Source organism: Prionailurus bengalensis, chromosome C2 (genome assembly GCF_016509475.1).
Source record: "Prionailurus bengalensis isolate Pbe53 chromosome C2, Fcat_Pben_1.1_paternal_pri, whole genome shotgun sequence".
Taxonomy (NCBI): Eukaryota; Metazoa; Chordata; class Mammalia; order Carnivora; family Felidae; genus Prionailurus; species Prionailurus bengalensis.
In genome coordinates this window covers 84,107,401-84,126,035 of record NC_057350.1, presented here as the reverse complement: position 1 = coordinate 84,126,035, position 18,635 = coordinate 84,107,401, and the positions used below count along the sequence as shown (strand labels likewise).

At 35.9% G+C, this 18,635-nt stretch overlaps 1 protein-coding gene and 1 pseudogene across 6 annotated transcripts in view; both read left to right on the top strand.

Moving 5' to 3' along the window:
* The window catches only part of KLHL24 (kelch like family member 24), a 43,423-nt gene that overhangs the window by 8,091 nt on the left and 16,697 nt on the right, over nt 1-18,635 (top strand). For 2 of the 6 annotated variants that reach the window (XM_043594789.1, XM_043594788.1), the window contains 2 exons: nt 1,747-1,809; nt 8,917-9,897. In XM_043594789.1, the coding sequence (XP_043450724.1) occupies nt 8,978-9,897 (920 nt within the window). In that variant the 5' untranslated portion in view covers nt 1,747-1,809; nt 8,917-8,977. Of the gene's footprint in view, nt 1-1,602; nt 1,810-8,916; nt 9,898-12,334; nt 12,766-18,635 lie in introns of those variants that run through there. The other 4 variants (XM_043594790.1, XM_043594792.1, XM_043594791.1 and 1 more) reach the window with 3 other exon arrangements.
* Nucleotides 16,645-16,809, top strand: LOC122492552 (annotated as a pseudogene).

Sequence of the window (18,635 nt, the reverse complement as noted above, 5' to 3'; positions counted from 1 at the left end):
TGAAATATTTTTTACCAAGGGTACACACAAGTTAGACTAACTTCTGGGAGTAAGGAAACTTCAAAATAACATTCACTTCACAATCACAACATAATCAGGCATAGAGATGTGTGTGTGTGTGTGTGTGTGTGTGTGTATAAATCAACAATCCATTTCTTCATTTTCATGATCAACTTTTGTTATTTGCCTAAAGTTGTTAAGACTTTACAAGTTCTGTTTGTAGATATCTGGGCAAGAGACCAGAACCACTTGTATTTAAATAATATTGCTATTCTGTGCACAGTTCAAGGTTCTAGTATTTTCTCTTAAGAGAAAATTCCTCTCCTCCCTCACTTCCACCAAAAAAAAAAAAAAGAATTGGGGCGCCTGGGTGGCGCAGTCGGTTAGGCGTCCGACTTCAGCCAGGTCACGATCTCGCGGTCCGTGAGTTCGAGCCCCGCGTCGGGCTCTGGGCTGATGGCTCAGAGCCTGGAGCCTGTTTCCGATTCTGTGTCTCCCTCTCTCTCTGCCCCTCCCCCGTTCATGCTCTGTCTCTCTCTGTCCCCAAAATAAATAAACGTTGAAAAAAAAAAAAAATTAAAAAAAAAAAAAAAAAAAGAATTGTGCTGAATTAGTTGGTTTCCACAGGTACTAAGTTTATAAGGTTTAACAAAGCAGAAAAAATATGTATTTCTGTATTAAAAGATTTTAAAATAATTATTTGAGTTTCTGTCTGGATAATCTAGATAACTAAGGATTAAAAACTAAAAATTTTTTCCTGAATTACCATAAATTTTCTGATTTTCTCAAATTGATGCCATAGTTTTATATTACATAATGACTAAACTGTCAATTTTTGGGTTTTTAAAAAAATTTTTTTAATGTTAATTTATCTTAGAGACAGGGAGACAGAGCACAAACGAGGGAGGGGCAGAGAGAGAGGGAGACACAGAATCCAAAGCAGGCTCCAGGCTCCGAGCTGTCAGCACAGAGCCTGACCCGGGGCTCAAACTCATGAACCTTGAAATCAAGACCTGAGCTGAAGTCAGATACTCAACCAACTAAGCCATTCAGGTACCCCTAAACTGTCAATTTTTCTAATATTGATAGACCAACTCTATTATTTACTGGCCCCAAACTCAGATGAAACATCAATTACCAGACACTCTTCAAATATCCATTGCAGAATTATCACAGGATATATATTTTTGTCATCTCAGTGCCACCAGTTAGCTTGCTGTTGACACAAATATTTGTTTACTCGTCTTTGAAGAAACTTTACTCCAAGATAATATTGTCAAGTAAGGAAGCTGATAAATAAGGAAACTAATGAATATGTAAAATAGCACAAAATTATTAATTTGTTTTAGGGAATTGTTATTCAGTAATGACTTTCTATGCAAAACTTTTAAACTGTGCGAAAGTCAGAAACTGAAATCTAAAAACTGTTTCAATATATTTGGTTTTTTTTTTTTTTTTAATGTTTTATTTATTCTTGAGAGAGAGTGAGAGACAGAGCATGAGCGAGGGAGGGGCAGAGAGAGAGCGGGACACAGAATCTGAAGCAGGCTCCAGGCTCTGAGCTGTCAGCACAGAGCCCAACGCAGGGCTTGAACCCACAAGTGGTGAGATCATGACCTGAGCCCAAGTCAGATGTTCAACCAACTGAGCCACCCAGGCACCCCTCAGTATATTTGTAAATAATGCCAACTATGCATGATGTGATTCGTATCTTATTTATAAATTGCTGTTCTCTGTTTATTTTAGGTGTGGAAATTAAAATAACACACGTATTTTTACCGGGGCTTTGATCAAGCAAATGCTCAAAAGGTATTATATTTATAGTATTTATAAACTCCTAAACATTGCTATTAGAGAATCTAAGCCATTTTTCTTTCTTTAACCAGGGACTACTTAGGCCAATCAGAGTAATGGGGAACAAATTATATCTATTCTCAAGATCAAAGGAAGGCAGTGTCACAGTCATTTCTGTTAACAAATAAAGTATTTATCTACTTGTTTCAGCTCCTCCTTGATATCCTTAGCCCCTCTTCTAATTTTTCTCTAGTCTTACAAATACTAAAATAAGTTATCTCCCCTCATGTTTCTGTGACATAGGCCAAAAACATAATTTTAAATCTACCTAGCAATCAGGAGCTAGGTCTACAACATGCATGAGTTCTACAGTTGGAAATAAAACCCTAAAGTACCTTTAGTTATTTTTCTTTTTAAGTTTATTTATTTATTTTGAGAGAGTGTGAGAGAGTGAGCAGGGGAGGAGCAGGGAGAGAAGAAGTGAGACAGAATCCTAAGCAGGCTCTGCATCACCAGCATGAAGCCCAACATGGGACTTGAACTTATGAACCCTGAGATCATGACCTGAGCTGAAACCAAGAGTTGGGCTCTTAACCGACTAAGCCACCCAAGTGCCCCAACGCTAGAGTACCTTTAACCAGAAGAATCTTTATGTTAAGAAAAGTCTCTCAAGTGTAGCATCAGGAATAAAGATCCTGAAGAAATGAGGGAGAGAAAGAAAGGGATCTAGCTTTTCTAGACAAATCATGTGACTCTGGCAGTCAGTTGCTGACTTGGCAGTCTGATCACCCTTGTATTCACTACCTTTATCTAGATAAAACTTCCTGTCATTATATTCCTTTGGAACAAACATCTTCCCCTCTTATTTTATCTAGAGATGCTTATTTTTTTTTTCTAATATTTATTTATTTTTGAGAAAGAAAGCATGTGAGCTGGGGAGGGACAGGGGGGTGGGTGGGGGGGACAGAAGATCCAAAGCAGGCTCCGCCCCAACAGCAGTGAGCCCCAAGTGGGGCTCGAACTCACTAACCGTGAGATCATGACCTGAGCAGAAGTCAGATGCTCAACTGACTGAGCCACCCAGGTGCCCTGCGATGCTTATTTAGTTGCTTGCTTTTTCCTGAAAGGAATGATGATGCTTTGATATTTGCTCAGTTTTTAGAATTCAATCTATAATTTATGTTTTGTTTGCTTGATTGTGTATGAATTCATTTATTATATCACTTATTATAAATCTTGAACCTATATTAGATACTCTACTTTGAGATGTGATTAAACGTAACTTTACATTTTTAACCATTACTAGTTAAAATAAAACACTTTGTGTAAAATGGGAAAACAAAAGCTATTAAAGTATACCTGGAAGCCCAAAAGATTCACTTTGAAATGCATCTCATATTTCTAAGACCCCTGTGTAAATTATTTACCCTGTCATCAATAGGAAGAATTTATATTTTGTGTTGTGCAGACTGGTTAATGGGAGACTTTCTCAGAAAGTCTAGAGAAAGTGAAGATGTGCAAAAAGCCAGGCCAAAACTTCTTGGAAGCAAACAGCTCAGATCTATGAGATAGTCTCTCTTACATACAAAGCAGTAAACAAGTATCTTTTTGCTGCTGAATACTTTGTAATAGCAGGTGATTTTATAGCTGTTCTAATACGAAATTTTCAGTTTTACCTTGGGTGAAAGCAGTGGAAGACCTCTTGTCAGTCAACAGTCAAGGAACCAGCTATAAGAATAAGAGGCAGAAAATAGCATAAGAAAACAAATCCTTCTTAACTCCTGTAACATCAGCCTTATATTAATACTTACTCAATCTACTATCCCTAAATTTATCAGTTACAGATACCAGTTAACAAATACCAGATACAGTATGATTACTAGATACAGAAAACAGACTATCTTTTCATTTTTCTTGTCCCTTTTAGCCAAAAGGAAATTCTTAGTTCTTACAGTGTGTTATTTTGTTTTGCATTTTGTTTGCATTCTGTTGCATTGTTTTTGTATTCATTTAAAGATTGAGAGAACAAAAATGTAGAACAGAAAAGGCATAAAGTCCAAGATTTTTTGTTGTCGTTGATGCCAGTCATTATATCACCAGTCAAAAACAAGTTTGTGAATTTTTTGAATCTGAAATACAATAAGAATTTAAACTAAGTAAGCAAATTTATAGATAAATTCTTGATTTGGGAAGCTTTAACTTGGTAAAGCATTAAGATTAAAATAAGTTATATTCCATATCGTATTTATGTTTATCATAATTGAATGGTTATCACTTGTGATATTACATGCTTTGAACTTTTTTCAGTTTCAACAACAAAAAATTGGCATTCAGGCACAGTAGTGATCTCTCATCTATGGGAGATAGGTTTCTGTGTATTGAACCAATACTGAGATAACTTCAGATTAAAAGCATATTCGAGATATGTGCTACTGTCCATTTGGAAGTGACTATATGTATTATAAGTGAATTTTTCATGTATATGTAAATGTACATGGTATATGTATATGTACATGGTATATGTATATGTACATGGGTTCGTGGATGGCACACATATGAGTGGGCAGCCATAACCCAAGAAGTTGTGTGACCTGCAAGGAGGCAAATGTGAACTCTCTAGTCAGGAAAGTCTCAAAGAGATAGAAGAAACCTCTCCCGGTTTTTTTTGGTTCTTGATTATACATTTTAAAACTGATAATAAAATATTTTAAGCCTATGTAATTTTATTCATTTAGGTATTAGAATTTACAAAATGAAGATTTTTATTCTTAGGCAAATCTGTTACCTGAAACCTCCAAAGCATAATGAGATTTCAGTTCAAAAGCTAGCTTTCTTGGACTATAACATGTGGGTAAACTAATATTCTCTCAAATTTAAGAAAAGCTAATTTTACTAACTAAATATCTGGTATTTGACATTGCTCCAAAAACCAGTTAGTCATAAACATTCTCTCAGGTTTATTTTTACTTGTTTATTTAAGTAGGCCTTCTAGGGGCGCCTGGGTGGCTTGGTCAGTTAAGCATCCGACTTCAGCTCAGGTCATGATCTCACGGTCCGTGAGTTCGAGCCCCGCGTCGGGCTCTGTGCTGACAGCTCAGAGCCTGGAGCCTGTTTCAGATTCTCTGTCTCCCTCTCTCTCTGCTCCTTCCCTGTTCATGCTCTGTCTCTCTCTGTCTCAAAAATAAATAAATGTTAAAAAAAAAAAATTAAAAAAAAAAAAGTAGGCCTTCTACATCAGTTTCTATGGCTATAACTGTTTCATTACATTACAAACTTTGTTACACAGTTAGAAAATAAATTGCATGTATATTTGAATACTTAAAATTTTGTTTGTTTGTTTTTTAACTTAGAAGTGAGGGTAAAGTTTATCCCTATCAGTCTTTCACTTACTTTGTAAATAGCTCTTGCCTATTTAGAAAAATCTGTCTCAATCCTGTATATAAAGTCCTAAGGCTATAAAACAACTTTTTGTTAATTGTAATAACAACCTCATAGGGTTGTTAGGAGGATTACATTAAATCTGTATGAAGAATTTAGAAAGTGCCAGGCACATGGCAAGCAGTTTAAAAAAAAGATTAGTGTTGTTGTTCTGTTTTGTTTTTTAATGCATACAAAGAAATATAGCTCCCGTGGTATTGTCAAAACAGTTAATAGACCATTATTACGCAGGTTTGGCTCTTACTTGTTCCTACAGCCTAACCTGATAGAGTTCCAAGAACTTCCTCAGTTTTTGCCAGAATTCTTAGAGGGACCAAAATGGCCCTTCTTCAGTTGTTTTATGAATTTTAAAATCCACACAATCTACATGAACACAGCAGGGATTTCCCTATCAGCTTACTGCCTCTGAATCCCCACCTGCTGATCCCAAATGAAAATAGTTACTCACATCTTTATTCCATTTGACTGATAAAATTGCTTGAATTTTTTCTGACTTTCCCTGCAAAATTGGGAGATGAAGAGAGGAGTGTTTTGAAAAGATTCTGCACTTGGGGCGCCTGGGTGGCTCAGTTGGTTAAGCGTCCGACTTCGGCTCACAGTCTGTGAGTTCAAGCCCCGCGTCAGGCTCTGTGCTGACAGCTCAGAGCCTGGAGCCCGTTTCAGATTCTGTGTCTCTGTCTGTCTCTGCCCCTCCCCTGTTCATGCTCTGTCTCTCTCTGTCTCAAAAATAAACGTTAAAAAAAAAAAATTAAAAAAAAAAAAAAAAAGAAAAGATTCTGTACATGCAAACGTTTAGGTGTCCTTCAAATGTTGTTATAACCAAGTACTTTTTCCTAACAATCAGAATAGCCTGGCATACATCTGCCCAGGGAAAACTCTATCATCTGGACTTCAGGAAGATTAAATGCTAATTTATATGAAGAGGTAAAAAACATTCCCATTGTAAGTGGGAACTGTGCTGTCTGTACCAGTGTGGCATCATATTGCCTATGCTCCCTTATTATTTATCTTTGTGTGAATATGTGTTGTCTCAACTATATTTAAAATAAAAACTTCAACAACAATATCTAGTAATACCTTTAGATCTTTGAAAACCATAGGTGTAGCACAATATCCTGACAAAGGTGGGCACACAGTATTTGTTGATGATAATAGACATGGAACTGACAGAATTAAATAAACTCAGTGAGCGAGTTGATGAAAGTTGGAAGCATCTAGTGAATATTGTAACTAGGATATGTGGGTCATTAGAGTGATGGAGAAAAGAAAGCAAATAGAATAAGAATATGAAAAAGAATGGAATAGATGAGTTGCTTCTTGATTTTGATATTTCATATTTTCTTGGTTATGTCACATGATTTTAAAAATGGGGTACAATTTAATACGTGATGGGGTATATAAAATACAGTCCTAAATTAAGATTGTTAAATCTCAAGTCTCGACTTTATTTGTGGCTTGTGAATGTAGGATGGCATTTCATTTTGGGGTTATCTCTGATGTTCTTAAGCCTTCTTTATGATGCCATAGTTAGGTCTGGATGTCTGACTGTTGAAATATTTCAGAAATAAGCTGGGACCGTTAGAAGGAATTCTGTATGATGGGGTGCCTGGGTGGCTCATTCAGTTGAGCGTCTGCATCTTGATTTAGGCTCAGATCATGATCCCAGTGTTGAGGTATCGAGTCCTATGTCAGGCTCCATGCTGAGTGAGTAGCCTGCCTAGGATTTTCTCTCTCTCTCTCTCTCTCTCTCTCTCTCTCTCTCTCTCCCTCCCTCCCTCCCTCCCTCCCTCCCTTTCCCTCTCCTTCTCCCTCTCTCTCTCTCTCTCTCTCTCCCTCTCTCTCCCTCTCTCTCCCTCTCTCTCCCCCTCTCTCCCCCTCTCTCCCTCTCCCCCCCCCCCCCGCGGCTTCCTCCGTCTGCCCTTCTCCTCCACTTGAGCCTGCTCTCTCAAAAAAAAAGAAGAAGAAGAAGAAGAAGAAGAAGAAGAAAGAATTCTGTATTAGATTATGAGGGCATGGGAATAGTTGAGAGCTATTCTGAGTGCTCTTAGGCCAATTACGAATACATTTTGGATCACATATTAACTTATGGAGATGTGAAAAAAAGTAGCAGTAGAAGAACCACCTTAAAAATCAAAATTTAAAAGAATTGATAGCTACAGCCCCCTTCCTCAATCCATTAGTTTACCTATTCATAGTCATTTCTGAGAGAAGTTTAGGGATGTTTCTTACTAGCAAAAGAGAGAAGGGCATAGATACATGTGTTTTAAAAATCTGAAAACAGGGGTTCCTGGGTGGCTCAGTTGGTTAAGCATCCAACTTCAGCTCAGGTCATGATCTCACAGTCCGTGAGTTCGAGCCCTGCATCAGGCTCTGTGCTGACAGCTCAGAGCCTGGAGCCTGCTTCAGATTCTGTGTCTCCCTCTCTCTCTGCCCCTCCCCTGCTCATGCTCTGTCTCTCTTTGTCTCAAAAATAAATAAAAACATTAAAAAAATAAAAAATAAAAATCTGAAAACAAAATACTACATATTTATAGTTGAAATTGGGGGAAATAGAAAAAAACAGAAGATAAATAAATTGCTTACCGTTTTGGCATATGTGTCTCCTTTTTTCTTTCCCTGAGACCACTGATACATAATTTTTTTCTGTTTTTTAGCATATATTTTATGATCTGCTTTCCACATACTACCTAATAAATACTTGCCCGTATTGTTAAATAGTCTACATAATTTTATTTTTTAAAGTTTTTTAGGTTTACTTATTTATTTTGAGAGAGAGAGAGAACACATGCAAGTGGGGGAGGAGCAGAGAGAGAGAATCCCAAGCAGGCTCTGTATTGTCAGTGCAGAGTCCCGCACAGGGCTCAAACCCACAAACTGTGAGATCATGACCAGAGCCCAAACCAAGAATCAGACACTCAGCTGATTGAGCCACCCAGGCATCCCTAGTCTACATAATTTTAAATGGCTGCATAGATGTCTTCCATCCTTAAGATGTACTGTGGTTTAACTAATCTCCTATTGTAGGGCATTTAGATTGTTTTAAGTATTTTCTATTAATACATCATTGAACATCCCTGTAAATAAATCTTTCCACAACATCCTGATTGTTTCTTTAGAATAGATTGCTAGAAAGGGACTTGATGGTCAGACAGTTTCCTTTTTTTTTTTCTTTTCAGTAATCTCTACACCCAATGTGGTACTTGAACTTACAACCCTGAGATCCACAGTTGCATGCCCTACCATCTTAGCCAGCCGGATGCCCCAGTATACATATTCTTAAAGGCCATTGGTAGATAAAGCTGAATTCCCCTCTAGCAATACTATATATTAAGATAATAAAACATTTATATTAGGATTCTGAATGTAGTCAAATTCTTTGTCTTGCAGCATTCCTTCTTAACTCTACAGTAAGTAGATGGAACCCATCTGTGTAATAGGGGAGGCAGAGGTTATTAGTAATTCACAAATTGCATAATACTTTTAGAGGGGATGGGCCTAAGGAATACTATTGCAAATTATACCCATAATGCAAATTTTTATTTAGCATTTTTTATTAAAATGAGATCGTATTCTATGTCCTGTATAAGATACATTATGTGATTTTGTCGTAGTGTTTACATCAAAATGAAACTATGTAGAGTGCTGTTTATATATTGAAATGTTTTCATTTTTTTTTACTTGTAGCCATATAAAGAAGATACTTAACAGTCATTTCTCAACAATTATATAGTCAACTGATGTAACAATGGTACTAATATTGGGACGAAGACTAAACAGAGAGGATCTTGGGGTGCGTGATTCCCCAGCTACTAAACGTAAAGTTTTTGAAATGGACCCTAAATCTCTGACAGGCCGTGAGTTTTTTGACTTCTCTTCAGGATCATCCCATGCTGAAAACATACTCCAGATATTCAATGAATTCCGAGACAGCCGCTTATTCACAGATGTTATCATTTGTGTGGAAGGCAAAGAATTTCCTTGCCATAGAGCTGTTCTCTCAGCCTGCAGTAGCTATTTCAGAGCTATGTTTTGTAACGACCACAGAGAAAGCAGAGAAATGTTGGTTGAGATTAATGGTATTTTAGCTGAAGCCATGGAATGTTTTTTGCAGTATGTTTATACTGGAAAAGTAAAGATCACTACAGAGAATGTACAATATCTCTTTGAAACATCAAGCCTCTTTCAGATTAGTGTTCTCCGTGATGCATGTGCCAAGTTCTTAGAGGAGCAACTTGATCCTTGTAACTGCTTAGGAATCCAGCGCTTTGCTGATACGCATTCCCTCAAAACACTCTTCACAAAATGCAAGAATTTTGCATTACAGACTTTTGAGGATGTGTCCCAGCATGAAGAATTTCTTGAGCTTGATAAAGATGAACTTATTGATTATATTTGTAGTGATGAACTTGTTATTGGTAAAGAGGAGATGGTTTTTGAAGCCGTCATGCGTTGGGTCTATCGTGCTGTTGATCTGAGAAGACCACTGTTACATGAGCTGCTGACACATGTGAGACTCCCTCTGTTGCATCCCAACTACTTTGTCCAAACAGTTGAGGTGGACCAATTGATCCAGAATTCTCCTGAGTGTTATCAGTTGTTGCATGAAGCAAGACGGTACCACATACTTGGGAATGAAATGATGTCCCCAAGGACTAGGCCACGCAGGTGAGAAAACTGTTTGTAAATGAACTACAACAAAATCAACACAAGTTTTTATTTGTTTATTATTTTTAAACCTCCTGAGTGAAATCTCAGTTAGTCATTTTATGTATTGTCTACATGTAGCTTTATATGATTTAAGATTTGTTATGGATTATGTAAATCATTAAAATGCCCCCCTCCCCCCAAAAATAAAATAAAATGTCTCTGCCAGTGAAGGCTAGATTCAACAGTAACATTTTTTTGTTATTGTTCTGAGCTATGAAAGGGTATGGCAAAGGGTCTTTACAACTCTGCACATCTCAATATATTTCTACTTATTTCTCTTAACATTTATAGGGTCCCAGATCATTTCACTTTTCTTTCCAGAGGGCCTTTGGATATAAAGTCGACTAAAGACTTTGGTAGACTGTCTTGGATTGCCTCTACATATAAAAAACAATCGGCCAATTTACAGACTCCCTTTTTTCCAAACAGACAACTTGAAATATAAATGTGAAGTAAATAAGCTGCTATATATTGAGTGGATTCTTAGATGTAAAACCCATGTTTCAGATCTCTTCTTATTGCCATGGTTACTATATTTAATGTCAATCTCAATTTTTAAATTTTTTTCTGAATATAAAAATTGTATCATCAGAGAGAATTTAGAAATTTATGTTTGGAGGTGGGAATTCAATTCAGTATTATATTTGTATCATCTGATAATGTGTATTTATAAAGCACATATAGATTTCAATTCATAAACTATAGAAAAATAATATCCATGCTTTAATAATTGAAGGAATAATACTAAATGTGCCAAACTGTGAATAAGCAAGAAACAGCTATTGTGAGAAATATTACAGTAAAAAATATTTCTAATATCTTTCTAACAAAGCTAATTTTTTTAATTGTGGTAAAAAAAAAAAAAGCATATAACCTAAGTTTACCTTCTTAACAATTTTTAAGTGTACTACTCAGTAGTGTTAAATATATTCACATTGTTGTGAAACTGGTGTTTATTTTTATTTTAACATAGCGTCTCCACTTTTCCTATAAATTTACTAGAGCATAGCTCTTAAATCAAATTTTTAGACTTTATTTTGATTATTATTGTTTTATATGTGATTAAAATTCAGCATATTAGGAGATAGCATGTCTTTAAAATCTACACTAGTTTGGATATAGTAAGATTTAAACTCTTTCCTCATATGTAAAATGAGAATGATGATTTAAATAGTGCTTAGTTAACTATTAAGTGCAATAACTCTTAAGGTACTCATCATCAGAAGTGGTGTGCAGAAGTACTTAAAAATTATTAGCTATTATTACTTATGTAGTATAGTATAGGTCTGACCCACTTTAAGAAAACTCCCAGTCTGGACTTTTTTGGATACAGTATTGGGTAATTAAAACTACAAAAAAATAATGTAATATTTCTTTGTATTAGAGTTAGAGTGCACTTTTTTTCTTCAAAGTCAACTGAGTTTCATGAAAAGTAATTGCTTTATAAGAAAGAAATATAAAATATTTTACTCAGTTTTTTAACAAAGGACAAGAACATGCAATTTTTTTATATAATATACTGATTTTTTTAAGCTGTTATTTTATTTAAGGACTGTTATGAAACTTGGGCTGAGCTTAAAAATGTAAAAGACCAAGGTTCTTCAATGTATTAATTAAGAACACTGGGGATGCCTGGGTGGCTCAGCCAGTTAAGCACCAACTCTTGATTTTGGCTCAGGTCATGATCTTACGGTTCATGGGATCAATCCTCACGTCAGGCTCTGAACTAACAGTGCAGAACCTGCTTGGGATTCTTTCTCTCCCTCTCTCTCTGCCCTCTCCTGCTTGTGCTCACTCTCTCTCCCAAAATAAATCAATAAACATTAAAAAAAAAAACAAAAAACAAAAACACTGAACAGCTTTGGGGCTGTTCTAGAACTTTTCCAGATACACAGTATCCCTCCAAGGGGAAAATCGTGTGCTTTCTTTTAGAGAGAGAGAGAGAGAGTGCACGGAGGAGAGGAGCAGAGGGAGAGAGAGAGAATCTCAAGGAGATTCCACACTCAGCATGGAGCCCTACATGGGGCTTGATCCCACAACCCTGGTATCATGACCTGAACTGAAATCAAGAGTTAGATGCTCAACCAACTGAGCCACCCACGTACCCCAAAATTGTGTATTTTTCTAAACAGAATGCCCTTATAGCAGAGAGAATGGTTTTGGGTCACATAGGGTTAATAATACCTTTCCTGCATATCTCCTATATACGCATAAGATTAGAATTAGGGACCAAGGAATATACGTTGTAAAATCAAACCAAGTTATTTTATTATTAACATTATAAAAATATGACATAAATGAAATCAGATTGCAGCCTAAGGATAATTAAGCTTAGAATGTAAATAGATAATTTTCCAATTCACTTAATTATTTGATTTGTAAAAATGTATTTTACATCCAATTTTTAAGGGAATCAATCCATTTCATACAGTGAAATAATCTGTATAAGGTTGTAATGTCATCTTTATTTAAGGGAAAAGTAGGAAAAAACAAACTGTAGTTACATTGAATTTACAGAATATTGTAAATGTAATAGAAGATATTTATTTTATGTAGTCATTACATGAGGAATATAAAGAGAAATGCTTTATTTTACAACTCTACCATCACCTCCTGTTCTTTATATTCTTTCACTTATCTGTTACTGCATATTAGTACCAATCACTAGGAATTTCATTATCTGAACAATGTGTATTGTTTGTACAGGTTCTCATCTTTCTGAGAAACTCCAAACTTCTTTGAAAGAGGAGTGATGTCTCCACTTCAAGTACAGTTCACTCCTCTGACTTCTGCTCCAGTCCCTCTACTGAAACTCCTCTCAATCAGGTCATTACTGACCTTCTATTTGTTATTTGTTAGCTTCTTTGCAGTCTTTATTCACCTTGATCTCTCACTAGGATTTGACATTATCAATTGTTTTACTTTTTCTTGATGCTCTCTCCTCCACAAACTTCTGAAACACTATTTTCCTTATGGTCTTCTTCTCCAGCTGCTCTTTTCCAATTTGATGGTTCTATGTCTTATCTTTGAAATGTTGATCATCCCCTTGGTTCACACCTGTCTGTCTTGCCTTATATTACATCTTCCCAGGTTATCTCATCTATTCTCTTCATTTTAATTACCATATATGCTATTGGCTATCAAACCTATATCTCCAGCCCAGACTTCTCTCTTTCTTTTTTTTTTTTTTATTTTTTTTTTCAACTTTTTTTAAATTTATTTTTGGGACAGAGAGAGACAGAGCATGAATGGGGGAGGGGCAGAGAGAGAGGGAGACACAGAATCTGAAACAGGCTCCAGGCTCTGAGCCATCAGCCCAGAGCCTGACGCGGGGCTCAAACTCACGGACCGCGAGATCGTGACCTGGCTGAAGTCGGACGCTCAACCGACTGCGCCACCCAGGCGCCCCTCTTTCTTTTATTCATCCATTCATTCAGCCAATTTTTAAAAAATTATTTGTTTGTTTATTTTTACTTCAGGATGCATCTTTAAAACAATAACATAGGCGTACCATGGTGGCTCAGTCAGTGAGCGTCTAACTTCAGCTCAGGTCATGAGCTGAAATGTTAATTTTTTTAATGTTTATTTATATTTTGAGAGAGAGAGAGCGCGCGCAACAGCACGATGGGGAGGGGCAGAGAGAAAGGGAGACACAGAATGTGGAGCAGAATCTCCAGGCTCTGAGCTGTCAGCACAGATCTGACATGGAGCTTCAACCCATGAACCGTGAGATCATGACCTGAGCCAAAGTCAGACGCTTAACTGACTGAGCCACCCAGGCGCCCCAATAATAATTCTTTCATATTAACTAATACCCAGTACATATCCATATTTCCCCAATCCCTAAACTGTTCCATAATGAACCTTGATCCAGTCAAAGACCACTCATTGCATGTAGTTATTTCCACCAAGTCTTTTATTCTAGAACAGTTTCTTTTTCATAATTTTAACTTGTTGATGGGCAAGTTGCCCAGGAGAATATTGCACCTTCTGTATTAGGTTGCTTCCTTATGGTGTTACTTAGTTGAATTTAGCTATGTTTACTGGAAACTGGAAGTTAGCTCTACAAGCTCCAGCTTGATGGAGACAAGTTAAATATTTTTGGCTAGAATTCATCCTAGGTAATGTGTATGTATTGTATGGCATTACATTAAGAGACATAGTATATCTGGTCGTCCCACCTTTAGTGATGCAAAAGTTAACTCTGGATTAGGGTGATGACAGTCTGTTCCTACCACTGTACAGTTAGGTTATAGTCCTCACATCAGCCAGTATTTCTTCAATGCTTATCCTGTGCCAAGTATTCTCTGGAGCTCAATCCATACTGGATATTCTACCTATATATACCCACGTGTCTCTCAAATGAGAGAGAAAACCCCAACATACGTTATATTGAAAACAGTATGATAGGGTTACTTAGAAAGAAAGTATGGGCCAATCTAAGAGCATGTAAATTCTGACAATCTGTACTACCAGTTGTAAAGCCCTGGTAGAAAAAACAATAGAGACCAATCATAGGAATAAAGCTTAGGAATAGTTGTCTTTTTATTAATATATATTATGTAACTTCAAATCTCTGTACTAATACATAATGCTGTTTTTTAATAAACAAGTACAAGCATCATTATGTGTTCAGAATACTGGCTTCAGAATCAGGCTTAGTCTAGGATCTGGCTCTGTACAAATAGTTAGTTCCATGACTTTAGGCAAAGCATTTTCACTTCTCTATCAGTTTCCTCTTCTCTAAAATAAGCCTAATGCCACTTTGTAATATTGTGAGGATTGGAAATACCATATGAAAAGTGTATACGCTCGTATTTGACACAAAAATACACAATAAAAGTTTTTACTTGTTTTATGAATAATAAAAATACATTACAAATTTGTGCTATACTTTTACAGAATAGGAAATATTGTTTGAGAGACAGAAATGCTTAATGTGGTTTATTTTAAGCATAGTTTGTTCATGTCTATGGAAAAATTTGATGCTCTTTGTCACATTCCATTGAAGAATAGGGATAGCTAAGATTTAATAACTTATCATTTTGAGTTTGGAATTAGTTTTAAGTATTTTTCTAATAATTGTCTATCTTGCCTAATAATCAGTTACTATATAATGAAAATTATGTGCATAAGGAAGACAAGGTTCAAGTTCCTGTTGGAAACCAATGAGTAGACAAAGATATGATTAAGATTTTGGGCAGGGGGTAGTGGTGCCTGGGTAGCTCAGTCGGTTAAGCAGCCAACTCTTGATTTTGGCACAGGTCATGGTCTCACAGTCATGAGATTGGCCCCACATCCAGCTCTGTGCTGAGCGTGGAGTCTGTTTGGGATTCTCTCTCTCTTCCTCTCTCTCTGCCCCTCCCCCACTCTCACTATCTCTGTCTCTCTCAAAATAAATACATAAATCTTTTAATTTTTGTTTGTTTGTTTGTTTTTAAGAAATTGTATTTTCGGGACATCTGGGTGGCTCAGTCGGTTGGGCATCCAACTCTTGATTTTGGTTCAGGTCATGATCCCAGGGTAGTGGGATCGAGCCCTGCATCAGGCTCCATGCTGAGCATGGAGTTTATCTCTCTTTCTCACTCTCTGCCTCTCTCCCCCACTTGTGCTCGCTCTCTCTCTCTCTCTCTCTCTCTCTCACAGAAAAAAGAAAGAGTATTTTAAAATTCAGTGTTTTCAATTTTTTCCAGTCCCTCTTAAGAATAATAATCTGTTATACCATAGTATGCATAGTTTACCATTTTTCTCCATGTTAGTTTCTTTATTTTTAACTCAAACATTTTTACATAAAAGTATACATGTAAGTCTCCCTCTACCTGACCCTTGATATATCAGTTCTCCCCAAAAGATACCTGTTGCCAGTTTTTTGAACTCTTTAGAAATATACTTTGCATATAGAAGTGGGCATGTGAATATATGCACACATACCTGCCTATTTTTTTTATACACTCCACTCTGCACCTTGTTTTTATCACTTATAAGTAGTATCTTGGAGATTATTCTATATCAGCACATATAGATCTTTAAGTCAGTCTGTTTAGAGTATTCTCTTACTATGGACAGGTCACTAAGTGGGAAGGTTTTCAAAGGCTGTTTGGGCAAGCATGGAATCCAAACAAAGGGAGTTAGTAGATCTTTAGAATCAGAATCCTCTCAGCTAGTATAGCTTGAGCAAGTCTCCACAACCACAAAAATATTCTTACCAAAGAACCAGTAATGTTCAAGTTAGCTAACCTAAGATTTTTTTTCCCTTAGAAATAACTTGAATGAGCACAGGAAATGTTTGCCTCTGTGATTATTATACTTTTTCATTCATTTACTTGTTGCTTCTATAACTGACCAAACCCCTCTTTTGATATGTAGGGTTTTTTTAAGATATATTAATACATTGAGTTTAGTAAGTGTCATACCTTATGGACTAAAGAACCATGTAGTCTCATATCTCTATTTTAGTTAATTATTTTGTTTGGTGGAGCAGTTTTCAGATATTTTTGAATCTTGGAATGATGAATAGATTATATTACTAATATCTTTCCCTTCTCCCTTCCAATGTCCTGCTATATGGAGACACTGCCTTTCCTGTTGTGCTTTTTAAATATGTTCAGCTATTCTTCCCATTAACCATTAACCATTCCCATTGATCCCTTTTTTGTTGATGAGAGTTAGTTTGGCAGTTCACCTATCTCTGACATATTTGGCAATATTGCTTCTTGGCCTTTTGGCTAAGATCAAGTGTAGTATCTGGCATATTTAGCATTAATAATAAGTAAGTTTGTTATTTTAGCCGACAAGTCCTGTATTTTGCTTTTTAAGATTCTTAACTGAACCTGATAATTATTACACATTTTGTTCATCAGGTTGAGAATATCCTATGGATTTATAATTATTTTATCTTTCACATAAATCAAAGAATGTAATCTTCTAATTTGATCTTAAATTCATAAGAGAGGGTGACAATTTTTTTAACAGTAATTACCATAGTAAATTTTTTAAAAGGATAATTTGGTTGTCATACATCCCCAGGAACAGCAAATATTTGTTATTTTATCACAGAAAAATCAGAATTTTCATTTTAAAGCATTAATAAAATGTATAACAATAATTAATTAAATATTAATAAAATAAAGTAACATTCACTCTAAAAATTAGATTGAGGGGTGCCTGGGTGGCTAAGTCAGTTGAGCGTCCTCCTCTTGGTCTCAACTCAGGTCATGATCTCAGGGTCATGATATCAAGCCCAGAGTTGGGCTCTGTGCTGGGCGTGGAGCCTGCTTGGGATTCATTCTCTCTCTCTCTCTGTCTCTGTCTCTCTCTCTCTGCCTCTCTTTCTCTCTCTCTCTCTCTCTCTCCCCCCTCCCTCCCTCCCTCTCTCTCCCCCTCTCTCCCCCTCTCCCTCTCCTTCCTTCTCCCCCTGCCCCTCCCCTGCTCGCACACACTCTCTCTCAAAAATACATACATAGATTGAATTGGATATCCAGACTTTTATTCATCCTATAGTATCATCTTGAATGCCTTTTTGTTCTAGTTGCCATCATCAGCTGGAGTAACTTATTTCCATTAAGGCTATCATCTCCCTACCATAGATAAAAGTTTTCCAAGCTCAAGAAATAAAAATAACTTTTATTGGGTTAACAGTCTCTATAATGAGAACACTAGACCTGTCTCTAAGTTAAAAGCCATTTGGTTGCAAATAAGACCTTCCATACAGGCAAAATTACTAGTTTATTGATCCTTTCAAATAAAAACACATTCCAGTACACCTGAAATGATCCTTTATTTAGTGGGACTAATTGTTTTTGTGTGTTTTTGTTTTTTTTTTTAGTGGGACTAATTGTTTTGGCCATTAGCTTTTTGTGCTATTTTCTCTTGTCCCAAGGTACAAAAACATACAATATATGTTTATTAGGCTAAGAAGTCTTGAAAAAGGCAAGCAAGGTTAAGCAAAGAGAAACTATAAAACAAATAAAATGTTATAGGAAAAGTGTAAAGCACAATTCTATAATATAATAATAGTTGTATTGATTTTACATTAAAATAATTGGGAGTGGTTAGACCCCAATGACAGTATTTAGCAACTTTTGTTTTGATCAATCAATAAATAAGGCTTTGAGGAATATCACATGGATTTGTTTTAGAGGTATTTTAAGTGTAATTTTGGGAAATGATACTTTTATGGAAAGAAAGAGAAGTTAATAGTTATACTACGTATCTGGTGTTATTCTCTTTACTTTTAATAGTTTTGTGTTGGAATTATTCATTTTGGAATACTTTAATAGTCTCATTTTGGAATTATTTGGAAAATAGTATTAATAATATTTCCATCTTTCCAATAATATTTTACTATGTACTAGATTAGGGTTATATGATTTGCTGTGTCCCTAAAAGTAATTTTTATTCCATCTATGAACAAGATTCTTTTCTACAATATATTTTTCTGATTTTATAATGGAAAAATATGGCTGGCATGGAACAGGAGAATGATTATTAGCTGGAAAAGCTAAGTAAATGTAGCTAGAATAGAGTATTTCTGTTAGAGGAACATACCAGTATTGCTTAATTTTGGTTTTTTCTAGTGTAATTGTGTAACTTTAGTGTAATGACTAAAACTACAAATCAGTGTTCTGATGTGGTCTATCTTCCATCCATATTTAAGTTAATAGAAGAGGGATTGTTAGCATTTTGCTTCATGAGAC